The sequence below is a fragment of the Rana temporaria genome, chromosome 6, assembly GCF_905171775.1.
Source record: "Rana temporaria chromosome 6, aRanTem1.1, whole genome shotgun sequence".
Classification (NCBI taxonomy): domain Eukaryota; kingdom Metazoa; phylum Chordata; class Amphibia; order Anura; family Ranidae; genus Rana; species Rana temporaria.
In genome coordinates this window covers 100,899,292-100,918,149 of record NC_053494.1, presented here as the reverse complement: position 1 = coordinate 100,918,149, position 18,858 = coordinate 100,899,292, and the positions used below count along the sequence as shown (strand labels likewise).

Sequence of the window (18,858 nt, the reverse complement as noted above, 5' to 3'; positions counted from 1 at the left end):
CTTCTGTCAGCTCTATCAACTTTACCCTGCATTGATTTATACTTGGACTGACACTTTATATCATTTGAGCGCTGCACTATTTATTTACATGTTTTTGTTTGCTGAATCCACAGACTGTGCTAGCTGCTTTTTCATATAATACATTGGTTCACTTTTAGTTAGCGCAGATATTTGTTCCCATTGTTTACACACCAAATTCCGCCATCAAGAAAGCAGCGACATACAACACTACAACAAGCCGAGAAAAATTAAGTTCAATTCCGAGCATGCGTCAAATTGATTCGGAGCATGCGTGTTTTTTTGCATGTTGGAATTCCATACAGACGAACGTTTTTTCTGCTAGGAATTTTTTACATCGGGAAAATAGAGAACCTGCTCTCAAACTTTTGCTGGTGGAAATTACGGCAGAAAAAGTCTGATGGAGCATTCCCACGGTCGTAATTCCCATCCAAAAGCTCACATCTGACTTTTTCCGACGGGAAAACTGATCGTGTGTAGGCGGCATAAAAGTTATTTTAGAAGCTCCCTTTTAGATATAATGCATAAGTTTGATAAACCCTTTATTTGGAAGCTGGGAAAAGTAGACAATTTCCCTTACTGGCCCTCCTAGCAAATTCCAAGCTCTCCACTAACAAATTTAAAATATCTTGGAATCCACATCCACAAATACCTCTAACAATTTCTACCATTAAAGCTATCTCCAGTTATCATCCAAATGATCAACTTGGTACATTCAGCCTGCCCATTAACGGTCTGAATCTTGGCCAGTTCAGCATTTAAACTGAGTATGGCCAGCCAAGCAATTGTTTCAAACATCAGATATTCAATCCTTCTTTAACCAATGAAGGACCAGCCGCCGCAGTTACACAGATAGAGCAGAAGAGGAAAGTCAGGGGAAGGCATAACCCCAATGAGGCAGGATGTCTTATAGAGGCAGCCATCATGGAGCAGTAGCGAGCAGCCACCCTAATCCATCAGATTTGAGGAGCTGTTATCTCCTGGCCCACTTACCACAGCTCAGCTTTGTAAACCTTTTTTTGCACATGATAGCACTGTTGCAATTTGTAATCACTGCTGCAAGCATATCAAGTGTGGCAAAACCACCAGCCATTTGGGTGCCATGTTTGCAAAGGCATTTAACCCCCACCACTCAGCCCGTTGGCAAGAGCTTTTAAACCACACAAAAGGGACACAATTTTGCTCCTCAATACTTTTCATGTCTACCCCTGCTATATCTCATAACCTCCAAGCAGCCTCCTGACAGGGATGATGGTATAGCAAAGGGTGTCCCAGGTCCTTGCAACACATCTGCTAGTAGCACACCACCATCTGTAGAATATAGCAGACAAATGTTTCTGCCCCAGCTGCTGCATAAAAGAAAAAATACTCACTGCCACACACATGCCCAACTTCTAAATTTCAGCTTGTCCAAATTGCTGACTTTACAACTTCTGCCTTTTTGTCTAGTGGATTCTGGCCCCTTCTGTGAATTTGCAGAGGAGGACTTACTTTCCTCTCAATTCCTGCTTTATGCAGACACCATTCTTGCAACACCACAGAACCACAGAACACACAAGAGGAGAGGGTGAAGGAGGAGGATTCTGGCAGTTTTGGAGGCATACAATCAGAGGAAGACATGAGTCAAAAATGAAGAGATGCTTTTCAGTCCCCAGAAATCTTGGGAGTACTATTTGGTTGACCTTGAGGACTCTGATTCTCATGCCCCCACAAACTTGCAAGGCATGGGCTCCCTTATTCTTCAAAGCTTGCAAAAGGACACCATTAATTTTTTTGCATCATGGAGAAGAATCATTATGGGATTGCAATTCTCCTTGACCACTGTTTCAAGGGGAAATCCTTGGAGCTTATCCTGCCCTTGCAGAGTGCCCTGTGCTTCCCACACAAATTGAAATATCTTGAGGACATCTTAAAAGGACTTTATGTAACACCTTTCCAGACTCTGTTAGGTTACAATCTCATGGAAAAGATCATTTTGAGGCATCTGTTGGTCAAAGGAGTAGCGGTTGAGAAGTGGGGCCGCCTAAGTGATGCATTTTAGTCCTTGGTGCCCAGGGCTGTCAGCTTACACATCCCATTAGCACTGTCATATGGTGGACGATTGTCTAGGGGCAAAAACAGACATTGAGAGCTTTCCAGTAGACAAGCCACTGGGTTACTGGGTCATGAGAATAAACCACTGGCCAGAAGTTGCCCAGTATGCAATACAGCTGTTGGGCTTTCCTGCATCCAGCATGCATTCTGAACAGGCATTCAGTGCTCCTGGAGGTTTTGTGACAAATAAAAGAGCTTGTCCATTGACCGGCTGACATATATCAAAATTAATTCAGTCCTGGATTAGCAGCAGCTATCAAGATACCAATGTCACTGTTTAAATGTTTTTGGGATCTGGAATCTCTGCAAGACTGTCTAGGCCATTTTTTCTCAACTCCAGGCCTCAAGGTGCCCCAGCAGGTCATGTTTTCAGGCTTTCCCTCAGATAAAACAGCTGTGGTAATTACTAGGGCATTGAAACTGATCAAATCACCTGTGCAAAAGAAAGGCTGAAAACATGACCTGTTGGGGTGCATTGAGGACTGCAGTTGAGAAACACTGGTCTAGGCTGCCTAGCTGTGTGGGTTTTGATTTAAATGTTTTGGTATAGGTTTTATGGTCACAATTAACACCCAAGGAGCAATTGTTCCACACCTGTTTGACAGGTGCATATAATTTAAAATGTTTACAGCAAGGCCAATTATTGCTTTCATCAAGAGTACCTCCATAGGGATACGGTGTGAAGGCACCACCAAGACCCAAAGCCCAATTTTTCTGCACCTATTTGACAGGTGCATATACTTTAAATTTTCTACAGAAAGGCCAATTCTTGCTTTCATCAAGAGTACCTCTAGCCATTTCCTGCTCCCTCCGCCCTCTGCTCATTCTTGAAGCATCCCACTGAGAAATGTATTCTTCCTTTCACTGGTCTGTAGATCAGTGGTAGAATGAGTTTGCCACTATACCCAAAAATATTCCTTACTGGAAAGACAGTAATGGTGAAACTGAAGTGGGGTATGGAATATAAGTCTCTGTGGACATGCAGCTAGCCAATGCAGAAAGGTATATTGATGTGGCATTGTCTGGACATCTTGGAGAAGTTTTAATAAGGTGTAAAAATGTATTGTATTTCACAAGGGGAAGATGAGGAGGACAAAGGTGGCAATATGAGAGAATAAAGCAATTTCCAAATTAGTTTTGAACATTTATTTTGAAACTTCTCTTTTTGAGGTTATTGTTGGACATTGTTTTTGTATGTTTTGTTAAGAAAAATGTATTGATTTTTTTCAAGAGTACTATAAGGTTACTGTGTAAAGGCACCACCAACACCCAAAGCCCAATTTTTCTGCACCTGTTACTTTTACCCAACACCAGAGACACCAGACTTTATCTAAAATCAAATTGTTAAAGCGGAGGTTCACCCAAAGAACATTTATATAAGACCAAATTCTTTATACTACCAGCATTTACAGTTGGCATATATATATTTTTTTTTATGCTGTACATACCTTATAATCTATATTTGCAATCCGGCTTCCGGGTACTTCTCCCACGGGATTAGGTGTTTCCAAGCTGAGCTGCAATTTAATCTGGACGTTCGCCCCCATGTGATTGATGTCTATCAGAAAATGTTCCGCCCGGCGGATAAAGCCCCGCCCCCCGTATTGCATAGGCGCGTCACAGAGTTTCCGAAAGGAGCCAAACATGTAAAGGGGCGAGTTGGCTCTACACGGCGCCTGCGCACCGACTAGGAGCCGTGTAGAGCTGACTGCGCAGGCGCCGTATAGAGCCGACTTGCAGCTTTACCTGTTCGGCTCCTTTCAGAAACTCTGTGACGCGCCTACGCAATACGGGGGGCGGGGCCTTATCCGCCGGGGGGAACATTTTCTGATAGACATCAATCATCTGGGCGAATGCCCAGATTACATTGTGGCTCAGCTTGGAAACGCCTACTCCCGTGGGAGAAGTACCCAGAAGCCAGATTGCAAATATAGATTATAAGGTATGTACAGCCTAAAAAAAAAAAATGTTGACTGTACATGCTGGTAGTATAAAGAATTTGGTCTTATATAAATGTTATTTGGGTGAACCTCCGCTTTAATCTTGGTCTGAGTGTACTATTATTTGGCTTTTTCACATAAGGCTTGTTCCCTGTGGTGCAAAAATGTGTTATTTTCATCCAAAGTCTGCCAAAGAGACACCAGAATGTATCCAAAACACCTAATCTTGTTCTGAGTGCACTTAAAGCGGTGGTTCACCCTCATTACCAACATTTCAGCATAAAATTCGGCATAGTAGCGCGAGCTACAGTATGCCGGTCTTAATTTTTTTATCCCCATACTCACTGTTATATCGTACATAGACGATTCCGTCTGCCGCGGGGAATGGGCGTTCCTAGCAAGAGGGAGGGTGATTGACGGCCGGCTCTGGCACGTCACGCTCCCCGAAGACAGCCGGAGTAGGTCTCGGCTCTTCACAGCGCCTGCGCACAGGCTATGCGCAGGCGCCGTGAAGAGCCAAGCCTATTTCGGCTATTTCCGGAGAAGCGTGACGTGCCAGGGCCGGCCGTCAATCACCTTCCCTCTCCATAGGAACGCCCATTCCCCGGAATCTTCAATATCCAATTGCACAGTGAGTACGGGGATAAAAAAATACAGACAGGCATACTGTAGCTCGCGCTACTATGCCGAATTTAATACTAGAGGGAAAATTGTTTTTTTTTTTATATAGGGTGAACCCCCGCTTTAAGTGTGGCCTCATCATACAGACTGGCTTCCCAAGCAGTTGTTTACAAAATAAAGAAAGCTTGCAGAGAAAATCAATTTGAATATCATTTTTTCCCGTTATATACTGTATATCAGTTTTGCTGCAGCAGGTTCTATACACAGTAAAGTACAGGGTTTGCGGTTCAGGGGGCCAAACGTTTGCCATAATCAAGAGTTCTGCCACAAACGAAACAGGGCATTGTTTGCCCTAATGCCGTGTACACACGATCGGTCAAACCGATGAGAACGGTCTGATGGATTTTTCCATCTGTTAACCGATGAAGCTGACTGATGGTCAGTCATGCCTACACACCATCGGTTAAAAAAACGATTGTGTCAAAACGCGGTGACGTAAAACACAACGACGTGCTGAAAAAAACAAAGTTCAATGCTTCCAAGCATGCGTCGACTTGATTCTGAGCATGCCTGGATTTTTAACCGATGGACGTGCCTACAAACGATCATTTTTTTTTCTATCGGTTAGGTATCCATCTGTTAAATTTAAAACAAGATTGATTTTTTTTTAACCTATGGATAAATAACGATGGGGCCCACACACGATAGGTTTGGTCAGATGAAAACGGTCCATCAGACCGCTCTCAAACCGATGAGAGCGGTCTGATGGACCGATGGACGTGCCTACAAACGATCGTAAGAGTTATGCCGCGTACACACCGATCGTGTGTACGCGGCATAACTCTTACGATCGTTTGTAGGCACGTCCATCGGTTAAAAATCCACGCATGCTCAGAATCAAGTTGACGCATGCTTGGAAGCCTTGAACCCTTGGGGACTCATGAGTATGTGTGTGTAATATGTATGTCCTATTTTGTTATCCCACAATCTTCTGGTTGTCTGTTGTTCCTCAAGTGTATATTGGCTGGTAGGGATTTTACAGGCACAACAATTTACATTTATATAAAAAACATAGGGCCAGATTCACAGAGATCAGCGTATCTCTGTGCGGGCGTAGCGCAACTCATATGCGCTACGCCGACGTAACATAGAGAGGCAAGTACAGTATTCACAAAGCACGGCGTAAGCACGCGTAATTTAAAGTAGGCTGGTATTGGGCGTGTTGTATTATAATGAATCGTGACCCCATGTAAATGAAGCGCCGTATGAACGGCGCATGCGCGCGCATAGTCAGAATCACGTAGAATTTACGCCCTAAGATACGACGGCTCAATGGCAACGACGTGAACGTAACCTACGCCCAGCCCCATTCACGTACGACTTACGTAAAGGACGTAAAAAGATACGTTTGTTCCGACTTTGCATTACCTGCGCCTCATATAGCAGGGGTAACTTTACGCCGGACGTAAGCCTTACGTAAACGGCCTAGCTAAATCCGACGGGCGCAAGTACTTTCGTAAATTGGCGTATCTAGGTAATATGCATATTCGACGCGTAAATCTACGGAAACGCCCCTTGCGGCCAGCGTAAATATGCACCCAAGATACGACGGCGTACGGCAACTTACGTCGGACGGCTGAAGCCATATTTCAGGCGCTTCTAGTGTTAGGAATCAGGCGCATAGATACAACGGCACATCTGGACACTTACGCTGCGTATCTGTAGATACGCCAGCGTAAGTGTTCTCTGAATCTGGCCCATAAATTTTACTGAATGAAAATGAAAAACACAGGCTAAAACATTCCATCCAAGATGATTTATAATGGTAACATCTAGCCACATATACTGTGTGCAAGCACATCCAAATTATTTGTGAATCATCCTATTATAAACGATAAAAGAAAACAAATCAGTACATGAAGGCGGTGCAGTGTATAGTGATGGTAGCAGCAAATACACTACCTTTGTAGTGGCTTAAAAATTTTAATGTCTAACACAGTTATAAAAATATAACAAAAGCATGAATGTTGAGTTATGAAAATCACATTAAAAAGTTACTTTTAAATACTGCTTTAATAACTCAAAATATGTGTTCACTGAGCATATACCATGTGTTGTTTTTAAATCCAGAAATCCCTGATAAAAATCCAGTAATTAACTTTTGCATTGACCCATAACATGATATGAAATTTGATAGCTAAACTGTCAGGCCAGTTTCTAGATTGGATGCCAGTCACGTTAATTGCCTACTATCCAATTTTCAAAGCCTCCTTATTAATTTTTATATAGCATGTGCATTACAATATTAAGGATTAAGACAACAAACAAAATTATTGCAGTTATTTTATTTTCCAAACTTTAATATTCTTTTACTAATAAATATATTTTTGTAAATAATACTATTATGTATGGGATAATGTATGGGATGTTTTCCCTCTGTTGTAAATGAAAAAAAGACGTAACAAGGTTAATAGATTTAGCAAGGATACCAATGATCGTATACTGTAGGTACATTAGATAACAGACTTATGCCCTAAATAACTGTTTGATGGGTTTGTAATGCCTTATACCAGGCATGTCCGGCCCGCGTTCCAGTTTTGAATGGCCGACTGGTTATTTGGACATATATATCTTTTGTGGCCCCCGACGATCTCCCAGCGCTGGGGCCACAAAAGATGTATATGCCTTGGAGGGGACAGGGAGGAGGCGGGGCAAGCGCCGTACACACACATAAGAATTTTCCAATGGTGGGTGCATTCCTGGCAATGGTGGGTGCATTCCTGCCAATGGTGAGAGCATTCCTGGCAATGGTGAGAGCATTCCTGGAAATTGTGGTGCATTCCTGGCAATGGTGGGTGCTGCATTCCTGGCAATGGTGGGTGCTGCAATCCTAGCAATGGTGGGTGCTGCATTCCTGGCAATTGGGAATGCTTCATTCATGGCAATGGTGGGTCTGCAGATGGGCACTTGTGAGGCTGCAGATGGGCACTGACCCTTATTGTGCTTCACAGTTCTTTATTTAAAATTTTATTTTTTTCCCTGAAACTTCGCTCTTAAAGTGAAGGTGTGTGTTATACGCCAATAAATACGGTATATCCAAATAATGTGCCCAAGCTCATCTCTTTACTCACACACAGCCACAAAGGCAAGAATTCTTGTTGGGTAGTGTATTAGTGCTCGAACTAACAAACTTAGACCAAATTTTAATGGTTCAAAGAATGTCAGGCAAAATGGTCGACCCTCACACAAATCTGGCCCTCTTTGAAAAAAGTTTGGACACCACTGCCTTATACAATAAGACTCCACTTCACTATACTCCACACATTTTAACATTGAAATGATACTACTTGCTTTATTGGTATACAGGTTTTTAACAACTTATTCTGGGCTGTTTATACAGATGTAATCTATGTGACCTAATAAATTTGATATAAAATCAGAAATAACTGGAGTTAAGTATATTTTTATGGCTGATGTTTCACAGGCCTTAGTGGTTTTCAACTACATCATCTCTCCCATTTCCTGAAATCAATACCAGATGCTTCTTCACATGCACAACTGTTGACCACCTTTGAACGGGAATGCTGCTTGCATGACTCGCTCAGATATACTCTCTCCTTCACCTACAAATTGCTGCTCCCTGAAACTTGACACCGATTGCCTACATTTCTGGATGACATGGACCTTCAAATCAGGCTGCCCTTGGCAGAGTGTTCAATATTCTTAACTCTCTCATACAAATCTTCCATCAGTAATACGTACCAGGAAGCTGGTTACAAAATTATGATGAGGTAGTCCTGCAAACGCCACATAAAACCGAATGTACCCCTAAATATCGGACCATTGTTGGCGCCGTGAGTCAGACAGGGGAGATATGCTACACATCTTTTTGGTATGCTCTGATCTTCAGCCCTTCTGGAATTGTGTAGAATTGCCATTGTATAGAAATTGTGCAGAAATTTGAGGACACTCGATTACCTTACACACCTGTTTTCTATCTACTACCCTGATGTGAAGGTGTACAAGAAGTCAGTGGTGAGACACTTAGTCAATGGGGCCCAATCATGTGTTCCTGCATTATGCAAATCCACAGTGGGTGCCCTCCTTGATGCATTGGTTCTGTAAGGTTGAGGCTATATGATATTTGGAGAGCTTGGCTAGTGCTTTGTTTTTATTGGTTTTATTGGCTCAAGTATTTTTGCACAGCTGAATTTAAGTGCATCCTGTGGACTATTTACCTCCTCTATCCTCACAGCAGTGAGACGGAATGGGATGGTGCCGGTAAGCTGTGGGGTGTTCATGTGCAGGAGCAGGGTGCCTTCAGGATGTCTTACTTATACAAGGTCCTATATCACTCCCTATGCTGGAGCTTAGGCAGGCAGCAGGCTGAATCTTGGTTCTTTCCCTTTTTCTCTTTTCCAATGTACTTCCTACTATCCTTTTCTGTGTATGTGAAGTGAAGAGGGGTTGCCTTTTTAATGAATAGGTGCAGTCGCCTGCGTTGTCTACTGCTGCTGCCGTTGGTCCACTAAGTAATTTCTATTATTGGTTACTACACATCTGGACCTTTACTACTATGGCACCTGGGTCATATGTCTTACATTCAACCGAGAATTTTGTTTTGTTTTTTGTTACAGCTGATGTGAGATAATTCATACTTTGCTGTACTTGTTTTGGATTGTAATTTCTTGTTATAAAAATAAAAACCTTTTACTTTAAATAAAGAATGCATACATAATTTTTTTTTATCTGAGCGAGTATAAAGGCGATGTTTATATACGTCGATCTGCCCAGCCGTGCCATTCTGCTGATGTATATCGGCGTGAGCCGGTTGTCAAGCGGTTAAAACAATATATAATTATAATAATTGGTACTTCTGCAAAATACAATGTATTGCCCAATATTGACAAACCAATAATTACATACCTAATTTTGGGACTGTATGCCTCCACTCGGATTAGGATATTACTATTCCCTGAGGGCCAGGAAGCCTACAAGGTAAAGTTTGAGTATGACCTAATAAACTAATAGGTCATATAGGGCATACTCCAACCTTGTAGACTTCTTGGCCCTCAATGCGGTTTTGCATATAGCAGCCCAGATCCTCCTCTTCTCAGGTCCCTCTTCGGCTCTCCTGGCCCCTCCCTCCTGACAAATGCCCCCACAGCAAGCTGCCTACAAGCAGCCTACACAGACCTCAACCTGATAGAACACCTTTGGGATGAATTAGAGCAGAGACTGTGAGCCAGGCCTTCTCATCCACATCGGTGCCTGACTTCACAAATGCGTTTCTGGAAGAATGGTCAAACATTCCCATAGACACATTCCTAAACCTTGTGGACAGCCTTCTGTGCCTTTGCCTTGGTCAGCATATCCTGACTCTCTCTGCTGTGTTTACCTGTGAAAGACTTTTGTTTGGCTGACTTCCCTTCTGGTTCCTGATCCTGTTTGCTGAACCCAACTTCGCTGATCTCTGGACTCCTGTTTCTCTGGCTTGTTCTGATTACCTGTCCTGGTTACCGAACTCTGGCTATGTTTTGACTATGTTTGCTCTGTTTCTACCATTTTACCATTTTATTAAAGTGTGATTTTTACTGCACTTGTGCCTCAGTCTGATTCCTGATTCCTGACATGCTGGGATGCCATTAAAGCTCATGCGTGTGTAGCGGTGGGTGTCCCAATACTTTTGAAAATATAGTTTATATATTGATGAAAAACCTGCAGACTAGACAAATGATGTATTAAGCCATGTCAATCCAATATAAAACTTTACTACCTTGTACTGGAGCCAAATAGCAGGGGTGAAGTACATGGACACTACCTCAAATAAACTTTACAAATAGATTACATAATTACTTGTTTTGTATGGTTATTTTTTTTTTTGCTTATACTTCATTTCCACAAGTATAGTATTGTATATGTGTATTTTTAGAAACCTGTAAACCAGATACTGTATATAAGATTCTGATTTTAATTGACATCATTGTGACTCGTGATGTATGGATACTGCTATTATCATTGTTATATTTTATACAGTGCATTGTTTGTTCTGCAGAATTAAATCTTCAAACAGCCCAACTCTATAGCAGCCCTTTTATTTTTGATTACAGATTACTGCTAAAATGTCATTGCAATGCAAACCTCTGCCTTAGGGAATGCTATGTAAATGTTACAAATATGTTAATGCTACACTATCAAACTGAATAACTTACTGTATGATAATGTACTTTGCCCAGAATGATTTTCAAAAGCAACTGCACTGCATAAAAGGTAATGTATAAAGTATAAACCTCATTAATTGATAACACAATGTGCTAGATGAGTGTAATATTAGATATGTAACAAGGACAGCAAAATAATATGGTTTTATTTTCTTGATTAATTATGGTCCGATAAATTTCATTAAACTAGGTTTTGCATTACTTAGAGGTTAGACATAAAACAACATTCACAGAAATGGCAAAGCTTGTCCTCATTAATTTACAGTCAAACCTAATACTAGATTCGATGACATCATGTATGGGTGGTCAGCAATTTATTGTTACATGTATGAATAGCAAGTAAAGATTTGCTTTAGAATAAAATTGTACATTGTTTACTTACTTCTGGAAATGCTAGTTGGTTGGCTGTTGTGATGCTGATCCTTTGGCATTATTGATCTGGACCATAGAAAGACAAGATTAGGCCAGGTTCACACTGGGTATGATTTCCTTCGATTTGAGATGCGATTTCACATGTGAAATCGCATCTCAAATCGGCGGCATTTGCCGGCAATTGTCGGCAATGACACTGTCCTAATCGGTGCGACGCCGCATCTGCGGCGCTGCACCGATTTCAAAAAGTAGTTCCTGTACTACTTTTTGCGATTTCGGGCCACGATTTACATAGACATCTGTGCAGAATCCTGCACAGATGTCTCTTAAATCGCGGCCGAAATCGAGACTGCCAGCGGGAGTGAAGCCGTGTGAGTTCAGCTGAACTCGCACGGCTTCACTCCCGCAGCCCAGTGTGAACCAGGGCTCAAAGTCAGAAGTCTATATCCGCAAGCTTGTTCTGTGTTGACTAAGCCAAGGAGTCAGCGTGACAGCCAGGTGATAACTATTGTCAGAATGAAAAGACAACAATGATTATGTTCATGTTTCTCTTTTAGCAAAGACTCTATTAAGGCCTCATGCACACTGGACGTGAAAATAATATTATAAAAACGGCAGTAGCTCTGCAGTGAGTTTTTCAACTTTTTTTCAGCTTTTTTCAACGTTTTTGATGGTGAAAAGATGGATATCTCGGTTGTGGCAGCAGCTGCTGCCGTTACCGAGATATCCATCTTTAAAAACAGGACGTATATATACATGAGCGGGTCCTTAAGTGGTTAAATTGAAATTTTAATATTAATATGTGTGGTTTATATAAACAAAAACATAAAGTAATGTGTGTTGGTGCCACTTTTTCTAGAAGGGATATATAATAACACTGTTAATATAATTACACAATACATTTTTGTCTATCTTTCCTGTCCTTCCCTGCAGTTTACAGTAAATTAAAGTGCAAACTTTTATGTAGGCGTCTAAAAGACCAGCAGTGCACCTGCTCTGTATGCGTTCCCTGAATCAGCTGGACACAGTACAGTACAAATGCCAGCCAACTCCATAGGTGCTTATACATCAACTAATTGATGCATTGATAGGCATCCCACAGAAATATTTGAAACTGGCTAGAGCTCGTTAAGACCTGATTTATAGAAAAAGAGCTTGGAATTAAACCCAGTTCCTGTTTGATCTCCCAAAATTACATAAAATGAATGTAGCCCCAGCTGGAGTATTAGGCCTTATCACGCAACACTGCAATGCTGTATACTGGCCTAGGGCAGCACTTTGCATGGGGGCAGCACAGAAAGAGTCCCCGCCGGCTTGTGCTACACTGTTATGATGGGGCAGACTGGGCTGCACTGCTTCCGGTATGTGGGAGGACGGCATTCTGCAACTGTGGGTGGGGGGGTGCTGCTTCTAATTTTGACTGCCCTATCATCCTGGACCACAAACCTTCCTCACTATGCTATATGTTTTTTGCTGCACCATTGGCACGGTTATATTTTATCAGTCCTCTCCATAAAATTATCAGAAATGTGTGCTTAAAGTAGAACTATAGGCAACACTTTTTTTTTTCATTTTGGATAGAGTAAGGGAGGGTTATAGCCCCTGTCAGTTTATTTTTTACCATCCCTGTCCCATTGCAGAGATTTCCCTTCACTTCCTGCCCCATAGCTGAACAGGAAGTGAGAGGAAATATATGCAAATTAAGGGAATCCATTGCCTCAGGCTCTCAGAACTAGTGTCCCCACTCGAAAATTTCAGTGCGGGTCTTAAACAGAGCGGGGTGTGGCCTTGACAGGAAGGGGTGGGTCATATTTAAATTAGGGGGGTGCACAAGTTTAGTCAGGCCTGGGGCAGCACAAATCCTAAATACACTACTGCAACACTGCATGATTTTTGTACCAATATTTTTATAGATCATGTATAGCTAGCATATGATGTTACCAATTTGTATTTCTAGTAACTAGATAAAGAAAAGTCTGTTACAAGATACTCTAACATACAACATTACAGGGGAGAGAAAGATCTGGGCCACCAATGATTGGCTGCTGCAGGGGGTACCCCTAACTTTTGAGGCCAACAGATGTCCAGTCAGATGTTGAACAAACATGTCTTTAGCTCTAACCACTATCTTAGCTACAGTATATGAATGAAATTAAGATTGCTGAGATCAGTATATGTAGTTCTTTAATAATATTTTGTAAAAACTACAAATTCCTTTGGTCATTTTCAATTAAGTTTTTGGGTCGATTTTTTTTTATTTGTTTTAATTTTCCTTCAAGTTTCTGAAATTGCAGTTCCTGGTACATTTTCAAAAATGTTGTTACTGACTAAAATGTGATCCATAGAGAATATTGGTGTGTTTGAAGACCTGTTTGTCAAAATGTTTTTTTTTTTATCTTGTAATGTAACATTCATTTAGAACTGTTATACTTTTGTATTTTCATAGGTGTGTGTGCAACATCGACTGTTCCCACATCAGTTTCAATCCAGTTTGTGCTTCTGATGGGAAATCTTATGATAATCCTTGTCAGATCAAAGAGGCATCATGCCAGAAACAGGAGAAAATTGAAGTCAAGTATTTGGGGCGATGTCAAGGTAATGCCTGTAGCAAAATTTATTTTGAAGACAGGATTTCATTATTTTTGTGTAGACAGAATAGCTGGAAGATTCCTAAATGCTTGTTTCTTGGTGCTTTCATATTTCTTCTCTATATAATATTATTCTTTACCAAATTAATAATGTTACTGAAGTTTCTACAAAACAATCAAATATGCAGAATACTTCTGTATATTTACATTCTGTATATAAACATGATGTACTGCTATATATATAAAAATGCTTGTGTTTAACCCTTTCACGGCCTGTAATATTTCTTAAATTTTTTGACCAGGGAAACAATTTTCACGTTTCAGTGTGTGTATTAACCTGGTAGTACCTTTTAGGTTGAATATGTTGTATTATTAACAAGTTTTTAAAAGGTTACAAAAGTAATCACTCAAGATGGGTAAATTTAAGTGCACAAGACGATTGTAATATCTTTGTGTAGTCAACAGTTTCCCATGAGATAGATTTGCTTTCATTTAATTGCCCTCTGTCAGTATAAGATACAGGTGAGTTGGTTTCACTAGGCAGGGCCATTGTATGAATAATTTGGCTACTGAAACGTATTCAAGGGGTTTGTGGGAGATTGGGTTTAATAGAATGGCTATTTTGTGACTAAAATATGTAATAAATTATAAGGATCACAAAGGCCAGTAAATATTCCTAAACCTGCTCACCAGTAAAATAGCTGCCCTTGTAGTAGTGGTGTCTTTATTGCAATTGGCGCTCCCTCCTTAGGCAGTTCTTGCACAGAACTAAAGCAGAGCTTCACCCAAAAGGGGAAGCTCTGCTTGTCTGCCTCTTTTTGGCACCTTTTGGGGGGGAACGGGTACCTGGTTTTGACAGGTACCCGCTCCCACTTGCGGTGAGGTGAGCTGGAAGTTCAGCCCCTCTCCTCCCCCCGGCTACCGGTGCAGCACAATTCGCACATGCGCAGTAGGAATCCGGCTGTGAAGCAGATACAGTATTTGTAGCTGTGGACTTTTAATATTTCTGGAGGGGGGGGGGCGTAACTCCTCTTTAAGCACTGACATGTTCATCCTTGTCAGGCTAGGAGCAGATAACAGGTAACAGTTCAGGTGTGCTGATTATGCAAAGAGTTCAAAGTACAAGAGCACATACTATGAGCAGGTCTAAGCAGAGCAAGTCAGCTGGGACTTGTAGTTCACCGCTGCAGATAAGGGTTGATGTCAGCTGGTGCTGGTAGTTCACCGCTGCAGATAGAGTGGATGTTATCTGGTGCTTGTAGTTCACCGCTGCAGATGAAGGTACTACAGTAGAATCAGGCAAAGCGTAGTCTAGGGAAGCCGGGTCATACACGGGTAGATCAGAGTCCAAACGGTACTCAATCAGAAGCGAGCAAGCAGGGTCAAACAAGCCGGGTCATTCACAAGATACTCAGAGCAGATAGCTGGATCAAACAGTGGCACACAAAGGTAACAACTCTATCACGAGCACTGATTGGATGATGATACAGATGATTTAAAGGTGAGCTGGCCAATCACTGTTGTTTCCCAGGCAAAGGCTGTGTCAGGTGAGTTGAGCTGCGTTCTGTTCTAAAGGGATCCTAATACTGACAATCCTTCTCTAGGATCTCCCTTGTTAAACAAGATTATAAAAAATAACTAGGCTTTCAAAAGGAGTAAGAAGCAACCAAAAGAACTCTATTATAATCCTGGAGACTTGGTGATGGTGCTGGTTGGCTTTAACATGTCAGTTAACCACTTAAGGACCGCCTCCTGCAGATATACGTCGGCAAAATGGCACGCTCTATTTGTGGGGAAAAAAAGACGCCAATTTTGTTTGGGAGACACTTCGCACGACCGTGCAATTGTCAGTTAAAGCGACGCAGTGCCGAATCGCAAAAACTTGCCAGGTCCTTTACCTGCCTAAAGGTCCGGGTCTTAAGTGGTTAATGAATAAAAAGGGACACATAAAAGTGTTTTATTATTTGAATTTAGCATGTTATGGATTGTGATGGTACTACATGTAAGAAAGTGCATTATATTGTTTTTGGGCTTGTCAGTTAATTGTTTAATGTCACAATAGAATTTGATGCATATAAATGGGAAATACCTGGTCAATACGGCTAGAATGTCTCTAAAATAAATCCATTGACATCTCACAATAGAATTAAAGGTACATATAACAGTTTCCACTGAAACTGTGAAAACAACAAAATCTAAACCTTCACTTATATCTTTCTCTTCACTACCCACTGTACTGTGTTGGGAGGTGTACTTGGCCAGACAGCATGTGACTAGGTATCCCCTCTTCACTTCCTAAGGTTGTAAGGTTGCATCTGTGCACTTTGTTTGACATGCCTTAAACTTATGTGAAGTTGCCGACACGGCAACCTTTCATTTCCTCTCCTATATTTCTTCTCGTGGGACTCTGCATGTGTAGAAGCTTACAGCTGCTCCTTTTTACTGACCTTATACGGTTGAACTCCACGTCTTTTTTCAACCTAAATAAGTAAATATTACATTGCTTGTTTTGTATTTATTTTATTTATTGATAAGACTTAAAAGTTTTAAGTTAAAACTCTTTCACACTGAGGTTCTTTTCAGGGGTTTTAGCACAAAATATAGCACATGTAAAGTGCCTCTCATGCCTTCCCAGTGTGAAAGCCTGAGTACTTTGACACTAGGGTGGTGCTCTTGCGGGATAGGAAAAAAAGTCCTGTAAGCAGCATCTTTGGGGCGTTTTGGAGAGGGGTGTATTCACCCTCCCAAAACGCCCTGCCCATTAAAATGAATGGGCAGCGCTGCCGAAGCGCCTGCAAAGCGCTTTGACAGTGCCGCAAAACAGGAGCTTTATGCCCTTTCTTCGGCCGCTAGTGGGCGTTAAAAGCACCCCGCTAGCACCAGCCGAAAAGCCACAGTGCTTTTAACTTTGCCGCTAACGCACCCCCGCACCAGTGTGAAAGTAGCCTTATTGTCATTGCAATAATACATTTACAACAAAATTTCTATCATACTGCACCTCATATTAACCACTTGCCGACCTGCCGCCGAACATTATACTGCGGCAGGTCGGCTTGTTCCTGCGGACCATTGTAGCTGTACGTCAGTCCCTTTAAACGTGCTTGTGACCAGTGGTCGCGATAATCGCTGACCACGAGCGATCGTGGGCACGAGAGGAAGAACAGGGATGTATGTGTGTGTAAACACACACATCCCTGTTCTGAGAGGAGATGCAGATCGTGAGTTCCTACAAGCTGGGAACCACGATCTGTCATCTCCTTTAGAGAGTCCCATCCCCCTTCAGTTAGAATGCACATTAGGGAACATAGTTAACCCCTTAATTGCGCCCTAGTGTTAACCACTTACCTGTCAGTGACATTTACACAGTAATCAGTGCATTTTATAGCGCTGTATAAATGCCAGTGGTCCCAAAAATGTGTCAAAAGTGTCTGATATGTCCGCCATAATGTTGCAGTCCCGATAAAAATCACAGATCGCTGCCATTACAAAAAAAATAGAGGCTATTTATTACAGCAAAAAGTACAAAATAGTGGCCCAGATTCAAGAAGCACTTGCGCCCGCGCAACCATAGTTGCGCGGCGCAAGTGCTTACTTGCTCCGGTGTAACGAGTGCTCCTGATTCAGGAACCTCGTTACACCGACTGCAGCCTAGGATGTGACAAACATAAGCCTCCTTATGCCTTCACATCCCAGGCTGCATTCTTGCGTTGGCCGCTAGGGGGCGCGGCCTTTGTGATCGGCGTATAGTATGCAAATTGCATACTACCACCGATTCACAAAAGTTGCGCGGGCCCTGCGTACGCAAGGTACGGAGTTTCCGTACGGCGCCTTTAGCATAAGGCTGCTCCTGCTAATAGCAGGCGCAGCCAATGCTAAAGTATAGCTGCGCCTCCCGCCCGTGAAATTTTAATTTCACGTCGTTTACGTAAGTGAACCGTGAATGGCGCTGGACGCCATTCACGTTCACTTAGAAGCAAATGACGTCCTTGCGACGTCATTTGCCGCAATGCACGTCGGGAAAGTTTCCCGACGGAGCATGCGCTGTTCGCTCGGCAGCGCGCCTAATTTAAATGATTCCCGCCCCCGGCGGGATCATTTACATTAGGCAGCCTTGCGCCCGGCTGTTTAGCGTATTGCCCGCGCAATTTACGGAGCAACTGCTCCGTGAATCGCGGGCAAAGCGCAATATTTGCGTGGGCGCAGAGAAAAAAAATTGCTCTTTGCCCACGCAAATATTGCGCGATTCTACCTGAATCTGGGCCAGTGTTTTTTTTCTAAATTTTTGCAATTTTTTTCATTTATAACGCAAAAAAAAAAAAAAACTCAGAGGGGATCAAATACCGCAAAAAGAAAGCTCTATTTGTGGGAAAAAAAGGACATCAATTTTGTTTGGGTACAACGTTGCACGACCACACAGTTGTCAGTTAAAGCAACGAAGTGCTGAATCTCAAAAAATGCTCTGGTCATGGAGCAGCCAATTCTTCCGGGGCTGAAGTGGTTAACAAAACATAAGAACAATACTTCACACACTCATTCACAGTACATAAATTAAAATAATACCAAGAATACTAAACACTTCCTTTAAAAGTAAGAACACCTGTTGTAATAAACAGTAATTTCGCTGCACTATTTGGCCGCTAGCGGGGTGGTTTTACCCCCGCTAGCAGCCGAGAAAGGGTTCAAAACCGCCGCAAAGCACCTCGGCAGATCGCATTGCTGGCGGTATAGCCACGGTGTCCCATTGATTTCAATGGGCTGGAGTGGTGGAGGAGCGGTATACACACAGCTCCTTCACAGGCTTTCACACTGGAGACACAGCAGCAGCTGTTTAGGGTCAGTTTGCAGGTGTTATTTTTAGCGCAATAGTGCCTGCATACCATTCCAGTGTGAAAGGGGTCTTAGAGGAAAAAAGTTAAACTGGAACAAATTAAGTAAAAAATAAATGAACTTCAGGCTAGATTAGACCCCATAAAGGATTCTAATGAATACAAAGAGTTTTATAGT

At 42.1% G+C, this 18,858-nt stretch overlaps 1 protein-coding gene across 2 annotated transcripts in view; it reads left to right on the top strand.

Annotated features, from left to right (window-relative positions):
* TMEFF2 (transmembrane protein with EGF like and two follistatin like domains 2) overlaps positions 1 to 18,858 on the top strand; it is a 909,969-nt gene that overhangs the window by 626,265 nt on the left and 264,846 nt on the right. For both annotated transcript variants that reach the window (XM_040357082.1, XM_040357081.1), the window contains exon 6: positions 13,713 to 13,861. In XM_040357082.1, the coding sequence (XP_040213016.1) occupies positions 13,713 to 13,861 (149 nt within the window). The remainder of the gene's footprint in view (positions 1 to 13,712; positions 13,862 to 18,858) is intronic.